This window comes from Lissotriton vulgaris, chromosome 3_1, assembly GCF_964263255.1.
Source record: "Lissotriton vulgaris chromosome 3_1, aLisVul1.2, whole genome shotgun sequence".
NCBI lineage: Eukaryota > Metazoa > Chordata > Amphibia > Caudata > Salamandridae > Lissotriton > Lissotriton vulgaris.
In genome coordinates, this window is record NC_141689.1 from 801,350,087 (window position 1) to 801,363,414 (window position 13,328).

General features: G+C 40.1%; 1 protein-coding gene across 1 annotated transcript in view; it reads right to left on the reverse strand.

Moving 5' to 3' along the window:
* The window catches only part of FBN2 (fibrillin 2), a 1,183,434-nt gene that overhangs the window by 60,706 nt on the left and 1,109,400 nt on the right, over positions 1-13,328 (reverse strand). Inside the window, exons 52-53 of the mRNA XM_086961117.1 lie at positions 6,477-6,602; positions 1,464-1,583 (exon numbers count right to left, since the gene is read on the reverse strand). Coding sequence (XP_086817243.1) covers positions 1,464-1,583; positions 6,477-6,602 — 246 coding nt within the window. The remainder of the gene's footprint in view (positions 1-1,463; positions 1,584-6,476; positions 6,603-13,328) is intronic.

The following is a 13,328-nucleotide window of genomic DNA, read 5'->3' on the forward strand; positions in this document are numbered from 1 at the left end:
ATATCAACCATTAGTAAAAATGAGATAGGAAAAACCTTTTAAAATTCCAGAACGACCTGGAGAACATCCTATGCCAAAAATGTCAGTAAGTGAGTCTGCTTTTGTTTTCACCCTCTTGTACTCACTCTCCCACTCACTAATTTGTCTGGCTTCACAACACTGAATTAGAGCCTCACTACAGTCAGTGTTTTTTCTCTGAAGACATTCAAAGAAAATCAGTCTGGGGTAAATGTAATTTTTCACGCAAAAATATTTTCCTCGTTCTTCAAGAATCCTGAAACAATGTTTTCAGGTAGCAGAAAATGAAAGCAGCCTTTTAAAGGACGCAGAATAATTTATGAAGAAATTAATGGACAAAAAGGAATACCCAAAGAAAGGTTATTTTTTGTTGAGTTAAAGGCCATGGAGGTAGAAGAAAGAGGCTAGTCAAATATAGTGGATTGCCAGGGAAACAAATACTAATAGATCTAAATTGCCTTGTGTGAACACGACAGGCAGGACGTTTCTCCTCCTATAAATGGTATTTTTCTCTGTAGAGTCAGCATAGAAAATATTACCTGCATTATCACAAATAGCTGCAAAATATACTAAAAGGATGCTATCTGGATAAAGGGGCTACAAGACAGATGCATGGCTTAAATAATATTGTGCAATACACACTTTATCCATCTCGCTCACACACAAACATCCATATCTCTGTTTAACACATCTGGTACATGTGTCAGGCATGCTGAAAACCAGATAAACAATTAACTTCACAGTCTATGTAAAAAGAAAAAAGTGAGGCTTACTAAACATTGTTATGTGAGGCTATTTCTAAAATAAAAGTAACTATTGCATTCCTAGTTAAATGTTAAAGCATGGGTACACATGCAAATGCCTTTAGATTGATCTGGCAGAGGGCAGCAAAATTGTCCATGTCAGGGCACACTAGATTGGTAAAAGGGATGGGCTAATCGGATTGGTCGAGGAAATAGGTTATTTCAACGGTGAATTATCAGCCGTTTTGCCAAGCATAGATGTGGTTAGATAAACCTTATTGACTGCTTGGCTAGTAACAAAAAAAAGCCAGTTAGAATATCCAGAGCAGCCCTCTCCTTTCTGAATAACTTTGCAATGCGGGGGGGCACTGTGGGGAGCAGAATATTAGGGCTTATATAATTCAGCCTAAATCTGTCTCTTCTCTTCAGAATTCAAAATACATTGAAGGATGCCATTAGGAAAGACTAGATGCAAAAAGAGATATGATAATTCTTGATTCATTAAAACTAGATTTATAGAAAAACACAAGTCATTGCGAAAAACATGATTTTACCATTTTACACCCAGTCTGATTAGTTTTGCTGAATGGAAATTGCACATGGACTGTGCATAAATAATGATGTGTCTGAATCACAGTAACGTGAAATGTGGATAAAGCAAATGGAGAAGGAAATAAGAGTGGACCCCAAACTATACTCTACCTTCACAGTTCATCATTGGACCTGGTTCGAAGCCTTCATAGCAGTTACATTCAAATGCACCAATGACATTTGTGCACGTGCCATTTCCACACGGCTCACCAATGGAACACTCATCAGTATCTATAAATAATCAGAAGACAGAAGATGATTGAGACTTTTGAAAACATGAGATTATTTTTAGACGCTGAAACATGTGTTTGCTTATATGCAAAACCTAAATACCTACCAACCTCAAATGCTACTGTAGTATGCCTCTGTAACACCAAGCAAACTAGTGGTACCATTGTGACCCCAACCTAGCATTGTTTACAATAATGCATTTTTCTTAGTCTGTCTCAAAGCCTTTCATGTCATTGAGATATATATATATATATATATATATATATATATATATATATATATATATATATATATATATATATATATATATATATATATATATTATTTTGTTGACATAGGGGAGCAATACAATATATAAACTCAATGAATGAGAATGTATTAAAATTAATTGACACTGGCTGGTCTTTTAGATGTATATTTATATAAGGTTATGAACTATTACAGCAAACCTCATGAAATGACCTTTGCTATTTCTGTTATATTTGTTATATGTGTCACATTAGATATATTTGATTTGTGATTCTCCTATATGCAAATGTTGTTTGTTTTTTAATTTTAATGCACACAGCACTTTACTAAACGGCTTTTTCTACATCCATGTATTGAACTAAACATGTTACAAGATGGCCGCAACACTTAGCTCTTGTCGAGGTCCTTCTTTTATGGCCCCTCGTTTTGCACAGCAAACCGACACTGACGAAGCCGTGAGGCGTAACGCGTCTGTCGGGGGGTTGAGGGGTTTGCAATAAAGTATCTTCTGTAAGGACATCACTGTGCTCTCTGCTTTCAGTATTGATCGTGCTGATAGTGTTGGAATAGTAAAGCGGCTCACCACTGCTGGATCGAAGCACACAGGAACTAGGAGGAGCGACGGCGGTGCTGTACGGTGTGGGAAGTTAATATGGCTGTCAGCCCAGAGGCCTGTTGAACTCATAGCGAGTTGGAGCCGGGACATCGGATTCCAAGAGGACAAAAACAGAGTCACGGACTACCTACCTGTCGATCGTGAATGGACATGGAGCTGACGTCGGAAGGTGTGACTGTACTTCCAGACTCCGATCGGTAAGTGAAGGCTGCTCTGTTTCCCGTAGCATCTAAGGTTCAGCCTCTGTCCCGTATGGTACCAGAAAGTTTGCAGACCCCATGCAAGAAAGAAAACCCCCTTTGAAACTGTGCACATTCTAAACATCAGAATGCACCATGTCTGGTATCGAGAAGAGAGAGTCTGTGCTGGCTGATATTTTTAAATCCGTCAGCGATGTCCTTGTGAGAGCCGAAAGTGCGACTGCGCTGCAAACACCCACTAGCAATCTTAAAATTCAACAACTGGAAAAAATGCAGGAAAGAGTAATTAGAAAGTGGTGGGAAGCCACTTCACTACAACGTTCTGCCGACTGCAACCGGATTCCAAGAGGGCTACGCATCTTCACAGTACAGTCATATGAGAACCCCAACCCTGCCCTTCTGAAAGAATGTCTCCTATGGCATACGATTTTGTATAACTTAATATTTATAACAGGCTCAATGGCAATGAAAACATTGGAAGGAGGGTGGCAAAAGAAAGAGAGACGCACACTTGTACCATGAAGGATATTTCCTTATATTTAAGAATTGATAATGAAAAATACATGTAAATAACTTGCGACATACAAATATTACACAAAGTGCAGTGTATCCCAAGTGAATATTAAGCGAACCAAGAAAGTGTATAACAAAGTGAACTATACAGGTTTTCATTGCCATTGAGCCTGTTATAAATATTAAGTTATACAAAATCGTATGCCATAGGAACCATTGTTTTTCTATATAAACGTACTGCCCTGGTTCCGCTGTGAGTAGGGTTTCCCTTGTTTTTACATTTCGCACTTCTGAAAGAATGGGCAGATTATACGGCTGATTCGGCGAAAGAGATGGTACCGATTTTTATCAAATATGAGTGGAGCGATCGGGAAAAATGCTTGACAGAAATACGTAAATTGGAGGATTTAATCAATAAAGAGAAAGACACTAAATCCAGTGAAGAACTTAAGAATGCCATGATGAAAAGATTAAAAGACTACGAAGCAGGCATAAGAAAAAGGAAACAAACAAAATTCTAGCGAGACGAGCAAGATTACAGAACGGGCCGAATTCTAACTTTTGCCTGCAAATTAGACGCAACAAGGAAACGGTTGGCACAAGGTACCCCAAGTAGCACCAACAGAGATACCTCTGAATCAGAAGCTGAGATCTCTCAAGGGGAATAAATAGCAAATCTGAGGGCAAATGATAGACCGAAGGACCCTCCTTTTTTACAGGAATACCAAGTAATCAAGGAAACACGGCAGAGACCCCAACAGAGAACACACCCCCCACAACAAGATCCAAAAGGAAAAGGAAAACAAGGAGGGGCAAGAGGGGGAGAAATGCCCACAGCATCGCCAAGAGTTACACGAAGCAGGGCCAGGAGGAACAAATGGTAACAAGTACCGATGACAACACTATCATCAACGTGCCAAATCGGGTACTGACGGAAGATGAAATTAAAATAATTAAAAGAGGTTTTACTTTTTGTCCGACTGCGGAATTCGATCTAGTAAAAGATAGATCTGTTCAAATATATTTGGAAAATGACATTTAAAAAAATCTTTCTCCTAAACCCCAGAAGAAATAACACGGGGGAAGAACAAAACGATGGAGGCGAGGACTTTGCTGAATTACAAGGGGATGACCTAGAGACCTTATTGGCAATACAATCCATGGGCCAAACACAAATGGAAGAGGGTAGTGATTTAAGAACAAATTTGGAAGAAGCAGGGGTCACACAAATGGGAGATCCCAGTAACTTTAAAAAGAAATCAAAAAGACTTCCGAATACGCCATAGATGTATTCAATGAGGCAATTCTCATGGACTTTGAAAAACTAGCTAAATCAAAACATGAAGCTAACAAAAAACGCTCTAACATAACAGGCATAGAATGGGAGGCAATAAAATCTTTAAAAAATGATCAAAGCATCGAAATCAAACCCTCTGATGAAGGGAGAAACGTTGTGGTTTTCAAAAGAGAGACTTACGTACAAGAAGCACTACGTCAACTCACGGATACTGATTGCTATACAATAATCAAGAAATCCGAGTATGTACAATGTACTATAGACTACCAAACAATGCTGGAAGGTTGGAAAAATGAAGGAATGTTGAACACAGAAGAATTCTTATTTCTACAATGTGAGGCACCTCTTATACCAACCTTCTATCACCTTGCTAAGATCCACAAAAACGCCCTGAACCTACTGGAAACCCTTAGACTATCGAAAGAAATAATGAAACCTACTGTACTGTATAATCAAACGATTTTAATTACTTATAGCATGCAACCCTACCTTATACATGTTTGTGGTCTGTATCATAGATTCCTGCTTACAAGATTTAGATCCGGAAAATTATATAGAATAACTAGCTTTCCAATTATGAATGATTGGACAAAAGTTATGCAGCTGTGTCCCTGTGATGATCGCTCAGAGCAAACGACTATCCATGTGGTTTTATTTTGTAAATTTTATAAAAAGTTGGCCATGAGACAATGTCGTCTTGCTTTTTCAGCGTTACAATTCTTGGGAAACGAATATGTAATTTGGATCTTATCAATGTTTTTTAAAAGTGTTGTTAAATGTAGGAAATCAATTTTAATGTGACAATTTATTACGCAAAAAGGGGTGTATCAAAAATTGTTTTTAAAAATGTTAAAAATGAAATGTGATTTAATGAATTGCTGTGCTTTTATGGTTTTCCTTTCTTTGTGGAAACCGACTAAAGCTATGTTTGATTTGATATATATATATATATATATATATATATATATATATATATATATATATATATATATATATATACACACACACACACATACAAACAAGGCAGATGCATGGCTTAAAGAATATTGCGCAATGCATACTTTATCCATCTCGCTCACACAAAAACATCTATACTATATACCATATCTGGCACTGAAACTAATTACTCAATTATTTACATTTAAATATTCTTTAGTTGTACTTGAAACTGCCTATTCTCAAATTTAGCTTAAGGATCTACTCACATAGGTGGATTATCAGTAACATTTATTTGTGCTACAGCTCAGATATCCATCTGTAATCCAACTCTAGCCAGCATATACATTCAGCATCCATCCATCCACATCCAGACACCTATCCTGTCATAAGCAACAGGTTAGACTCGTCATTCTTTCTATTCATCCTTTTTACCATCAACTACATTAAAATTTCAACATTTAGACCATCTTTCTATCGCTATGCTAAAATCCATTGCATTTCTGAGTTACTTTACATTGCCCAGCTGAAACTAATATTTGTGGGCGTCATCTTCGACTACCAATTCATTGGAATAAAACTACACAATGAGCCATCCTTCTAAGCCATTCATTTGAACAAGTCCACAATTATCTAAGTCATTTCAATGTATTATCTGTTCATTCAATGAATGAGCTACTCTCCCCATTTAGCTTTGCTTATTCCCAAATTACCCCTGTCACATTTTTCCCTCTTACACCAAACCATCATCTTCATCCCTTTCATAAATTCATCCAAGCCAAACAGTACATCTCGATGTACCAAGTCACAAATATTTTAAATTGCACATCATTAATTCTGCACATCGTACCATATGTGAATGATATCCACAAATATAGCTGGCTTCAAATGATCTATTCAGCAAATGGGTACCTGTAAATTTTAAAACATTAATTGCTAACGTGCATGCACCATCCATCCATCTTTTCCTCCATCAGTTTATCTAGTCAGTTGTACAACTATTCATCCACTGATCCACCCATTGCTATATTCCGCTATTGTTGCTATTTCTTCCTCTAAAGAAATAAAAGACCAATACGTACCCACACAGTTAACTCCAGTAAAATCAAGGTTATATCCCATGGGGCATTCACATCGGAATGAGCCATCAGTGTTTATACAGTGCCCGTTTGCACATATGCCTGGGCTCTCAAGACACTCATTAACATCTGAAAGGGAAAAACATGCGAGTTTGAAGAAATACTTCACAGCTATATATACTTAGCGAGTTTGAACATGTATATAAATAAAATCATAGGTGTAATGACTATTAGCCAGAACCAAGATTTTAACTACCTGAATGGCCCCGCCTGGCGTCATCAGGCCCCAATGCCAGCACACCCTCTGCATTATCCCCATTCCCAACCATGTCCCACTATGACCACAGGGAAAGGGCATATCCAGCATTTACTCCTAATCAATACATACCGATGAATGAAGTTAGGCCACTATTTAACATCCCAACTCATAATCGGTTTGAATATTTTTCCAATCTAGATGAGCAGGACTGACTGGATAAAATGGTCGATAGTAACACCAGAAGCCTAGCTACAAGTAATGGAAATAAGGGATACTCACCACTAGTTGATGAAAGTACAAACCAGAATAGCCCAGCTGATGATATGTATACCAATAGTGGCCCCCCAGTAGCTGTCAACATCATTGAGGATACAGCGAGGAGTGCTGGGAGCAAGCCCACTAGACATCGCAGTATTCGTGGGTTATCAATTCTCAGCTGGAATGTGGCAGGGTTGGAATCTAGGCTCTCAGACCCCTTATGGGCTGAGATAATAGATGGTATAGAAAAAAGTCAAAACCTGGCTGTTTAATAAATAATTGTGTTTACCAATGGTTGTTGATCTGTGACAGTATTTTGCCTTTCAGTATCTTTTTCTCGTAGCCATGGCGCCGGGAAACCCTTTGTGGGTATCTGCGCGCATTATAAATGTAAGAAATAAAATAAAAAATAAATAAATATAAATAAATTGTTATGTTCCAGGAGACATGGGCTGTTGGGAATTTGCACATAGAGGGTTACCACTGTTTCAGCATAACATCACCTAAACCCAGTTTTGGCCGAGCAGTGGGCGGTCTGTTCATTGGGATTAAGATCTTGGCTGGTGGTTCAATTAGAGATTTGTCCAGCGGAAATCCGAATATTCAAATCCTTGAATATAAGTTAAAGTCAAAGACCAGGATTTATTTAATTAATTTTTATAATAATGATTTTTATCATGTACCGAATAAGAATTTCCAGGCATTGTCAAAGGCTCTACATAACCTGGAATTCAGCCTATTAACTGATGTAGAGTCTGGAATTTTAATTGGGGGTGATTTCAACGCAAAGTTAACAAAGAATCATGGGATCCAGGATAGGACTTACCTAGACCAAGCGGAACGAAGGGGCACCGAATTAGCTAATATATTAACAGAATTTGCCCTTGGTGACACCATGAGAACAGGTCATTATCCTAGTGTCCCCCTTGCCCCCACGTTTACAAGTAGGGACAGCAGTTCTACTATTGACTATATTTTTATGTCGCCTCATTTAATAGATTGCATAGTAAAGTCTACAGTGATGGTGACATCATTCGGTGATCATAATCCACTAATAGTAACCTTGAATCTTGCACCCAGTCCTGTTTATATGAATCTAAACGGTGCAAGGGATATCACACCCTCGACTGATGGACTATGACTAAAATGGAGGGGGGTTGACAGCGGGGCAATCTTGGATAGTGTACAAACTACACACCCGCATCTGATTAAGTCTTGCTCGTCCATGAACGGCAACCATCATAGGATAATCGCAGATTTTGAAAAACTGTGTTCAACTATAAAAACTCTTTTGTCAGTCCCATTACCTAAGGAAGGCAAAGAACCAAGGTGGTTTGACTCAGCCTGCTCCTTTGGCAAATAAGGAACTACGAAGGGAACTTAATACTAAACCTAAGTGCAAAATGACCGTCCAGATAGCCAGGAAACAGTATAAAACTAAAATAGCAGAAAGAAAGGCAACATTACTCTCTGAACAGTGGGAATCGTTGGTGACCAGTGCAAATCTGGGTGGCAGCGGACCTTTTTGGTCCGCAGTCAGGAAAACAAGGGAAATGGGTAAGAAGCTTACCCCAATTAGCTGCAACATAACTAGCAGTGCAGGGGAGACCCATTTCTCAAAAATCTACACAGCACCACCTGAGGAGTTGTTGACTCCAACCCCAGGACAATTGCGCGGACTACAGATTGAGGCCCACGAAGTTGAAATAGCTATAAAAGAGAGCCTTGGAAACAAGGCCCCTAGTCCTGATGGCCTGCCCATTGATATTATTAAGTATAATTCGGACCTATGGGCACCAATTCTTCTTAATGTCTTCAACAGTTTACCTACAGCGGCTATGCCGGTTACTTGGGCAACTAGTATTATCGTCCCAATCTTTAAAAAGGGGGATAGGACGGAACCAGTTAACTACCGCCCGATCTCCCTTTTGGACAACACCCAAAAAATTTTGGGACGAGTAATTTATAATAGAGTACTTGAATGGACTGAAGATACAGACTTCCTGGACCCGTGCCAGATGGGATTCCGGAGTGGGGTGGGAACAGTGGAGCAATGCTTGAATCTGAAATTGATAATCGATAAGTACAGCATTGCTCGACTGTCTCCCACCTATCTTGCTTTTATGGATCTTTCATCCGCTTTTGATCTAGTGAATAGATCCAAACTCTGGACAATCCTATTAAATAACGGGTTAGACGATGCTCTTGTCGGGTTCCTGGCCTATCTTCACTCTGATCTGAAAGCACAGGTCAGAATTGGGATGGGTGGTGAAGTTTCTGGAGCTATTGATATAGGCAAGGGGGTGAGACAGGGGTGCGTTTTAGCACCCCTGCTGTTTATTATTTACATTAATGGTCTATCCAATTGCCTGAAAAAAGTTACTAGTGATGTGCCGATAATTTTAGGGAAACCCTTACCAGTGCTTTTATACGCAGATGATGCGGTGCTTATGGCCCGCACACCAAATGCCCTTCGTCTACTTGTCCACAGCTTTGTTCACTTCATGGAGGGATTAGATCTGCGGGTTAATTTAAAAAAATCTTTTATTATGTCCTGCGGCCCCGGGAAAAGGAAGCTCAATACCATACAGATAGGCACAGATAAACTCGAATCTGTTCCCACATTTCCTTATTTAGGGTTGGTTTTCGCTGCGAACGGCTCGTGGAGTGGGCACCTGACCCACGCCACAAGCAAGTTCTCGAATGCCACCAATTCTGTCTTGAGCTTGCCCCGCCCGAAGAAAATAGGTGCCACTAAAGCTATTTAAAAAATGTTTAGACTACAGTACTTACCTGTTGCCTCATATGGAGCCGAGGTTTGGGGGTTGGGAAGCAGCCCATGTATTCAGCGGGAAGAAAGCGTTTTTGTAGGAAAATATTGGGCACTCCAATCACATCCTCTGATTATATTTGCCATAATAAATTAAACCTTCCATACGTCAGCGACTTTATTAGAGCCAGACCAGCACTTTTTTGGATCAGAGTTTGGAGGAACAACGCTGCCATCCTTACACAAAATATCATAAAAGACTGTTTAAACTGTGATCATGGCATGGCGATTCCATGGCTCTCAGGAGTTTTTAAAACACTGAGCGCAGTGGATAGAGGCAATGTATTCACAGATGCTACTATGATCGAATCTAAGGATAATGTTGAGGTTAAAAATGCACTGTATGCACTTTATAATACTGAAAGGATGGGAAGAGAATCTTTTAAATCAACTGTCGCAAAATATTTGGGGAATGAACTGTGTAGACAACCACTCCCACCCTACCTCTCCCTACCGATGATTAGTTGGGAGAGATCACTTCTGTTTCGTTTAAGAGCGGGTTCAGTGAAATTTCTGTTGTCTTTCCCATTGGGTTACCGACACAGTATTGACTATAACCCGTGCCCTTGTGATGGTGTTAGTTCACAGGATGATTTGCACTTCCTATTCTTTTGTAAATTTTATCTCAGATATATTAAATGGTTTTTAACTCCTTATTTTAAGAAACATAGACCACTCTCACTTAATGAGTCTTATAGAATGTTGGTTTCCCTGGATTCTGATGAACTAATTTTCCGCACCAGCACTTTTCTGAGACTGATAACACGAGTGCGCAAAATGATGGAAAATCCCTGAAATTAGTCTTAATAGAGCTGAACTGAATTATATCTTAAACTATGACATAATTAATTACAAAATTTCTTTATTAATGTATAATGTAAATGAATTGCTGTTTTTAACTGTGGTACTGTTATGAATTTTATGAAATTCGAATAAAGGTCTTTTGAACTTGAACTTGAACTTGACTATTAGTCAATGTATGATGTTACAATAATGGAGAGTTTCATTCATTTCTGTAAATAAAATTTTACACACCAGATGATCAAATCTATTAATGCACATCGGCATAAGTTTATAGGTGCTATACGCTTCGGTCTTTGCTCTAGTCAATGCCTTTCTTGAGTATGGCCCTTCAAATGATCTCACTATGTTCATTGATGCTGTCCCTGTTCTTTCCTTTATTCAAGTCTGCTCCCTGTGTGTCACCTGCTTCCAAAAATCCCTGATTCTTCTGCATTCTCTGTTGTGTTTTCATTACAAGTTTGTCCTTCAAATGGGGAGTAAATGCTCAGACATGGATAACTGGCTGTTTTAACAATGCCGTTCTTCACCATTTAGGCGAAACAAATCAATGCATTTTCCACCTACTCTGAGAAGGACGAAAGTATATGTGAAGCTGCCAGTGAGGATTGGGGACTGGATGAGGGCACAGTGCTTCAAAGCATTCTGTGCCTTTCCAAGGCAAGCGTATTCCAGACTGCTGCAGAGGCTGAGTAGTGCCTCGGCAATGCTGATGCCTGCAGCTAAGCCCCAGTTCCTGCAATGTCTGTAAGAGGCCTGTTCTCTCCAGGACTGGATTTATCAGGTATGGGATCTTTGGACCTAATCATTTCTAACCTTTGTTATTTCTTTCGGACGTACCAAGTTGGTCAAATAAATCAACTCGTAATCGGGGCATTAATGTTGCCACTATTATATGTAAAGACTATATGTATGTATGTAACGATGTAACAATGTTTGCATGCATTTATGCATGTATGTCTGTATATATTAGTATTCATACAGTGTGAACCTAGCCCAAGAGCAAAGGAGCACTGAACCGAAGACATCGCCCCCTGGAAGATCGGATGCCAATATAGATGCTGTTCAGCTCCTAGGATCATAAACAGAAAAGGCCTTCTGTGTTTGCTTCTGGCAATGCTTTGCCTGGATTACTGGTCTGGTGTTGTCTATCAGTTGCAGCTCATTTGTTTGGTAGGTTAGTTGGGGTTTTGTTGTTGAGTGCTTTATAATTGATACAGATTGTCTTGCAATGCTGAAAGAGGAGTCAGTTTAGATGTTTTAATGTGGAGTGTTGTGGTTGAGTTGCTGTGAGCCCGTAAGGAGCTGTGCCCCTGAACGTAAGATATCTTTCTGGGGTGCTAGTGGTGTCAGGGAGATGATGAGCAGGCTACTGCCTCTGTCCATCTGAATTTGGATTAACCCCTTCACTGCGGCGGCTATTCCGCCGCAGTGCTAAGGGGGCGGGGCGGCCGCACGGTGGCCGCATGCTGGTGACGGAACCACTCCGTCACCAGCGTCGGTTGACCTGTGCTTGTGACGGAGCGGTTCCGTCATGGCCCGCCCCGCTCAATAGAACGTCAGCGCAGGCGCGAAATTCGCGCCGCGCAGGTGCGCCGAGCGGGCCATGATGGAACCGCTCCGTCATCAGCACAGGTCACCCGTAGCTGATGACGGAGCGGTTCCGTCATCAGCACTCAACGGGTTAAAGCTTGTATGTTTGTTTTAAAGTCATCTTCCAGGAGAAACAATCTTCACTTTCTTCAAGAGGGAGAGTTGGAACAATGCTGTTGTGGTCTTTCTTGCAATGTGTTGCTTGAATGAGAGGTCTATGCTGAGGGTTCATTTCAGAGATTTTGTATGGTTTGTCAGCTGTGGAGTGAAGCCTAGTAGGTGTAAGATAGAGAGCCATGCTTCAATCTGGGGTTTAGGGCTGTTGGCAAACTGGACAATTCCGTTTTTATAGTTGTTAGTAGCTGATATTCAAATTTTAATTTGTTTATCACAGGATTTTTCTCAGTGTATGTTGTTGCATGGGCACATTCCTAGGTAGACTTGGACCTCATCTTGTTGATGGATCTTGGAGTTACAGTTTCGAGCAATGGATTCAAAAGGTTACGTCTACAGGTTAAAGGTTATGGGAGAGAGGATGGAGCCTGTAGTAATTCCTAGGAGACAAGGAGCATCCATGATCTTGTAAAACCTATTTATCGAAGCTGGTGAGGTAAGATATACACTAGTTCAATAGAGTGCCTGCAAATCTCATACATGTTATAGTGTTTTGATCAGGGCTGCATAGTCAGCTATGTCAAAGAGGTCAGGCAGTACCAGTAGGCAGGATTAGTTTATGTATTTGAGGAGAAGCAAGAGTTGTAGATTGGTCTAAAGCCTGATTTTCAGAAAGATTATTCCTGCTCAGGTGCTCCTGTGCTGAGTGTTAATTGCGGTCCTCAGATAAATGGAAAACAGAAGTGTTAACCTGTAAACAAATTCAAAGAGAACTGCCCATCACTGCTGAATCCCCACTACAGAGAAGAGTTGTGGTACTAATTTGTGACAGTATCCAAGGTGTGGTGGCAACAATACCATTCCTGCATGAGAAAGAAGGGTTCCTGGCCTGGGCGTGCTGGTAGATGAAAAATTCCAGTCCTGGAACCAGTGCACAGCACTTGAAAGACAGCCGACCTCACAAATTATTCATACCTGAGCTCCCAGAAGCCATGTGCTG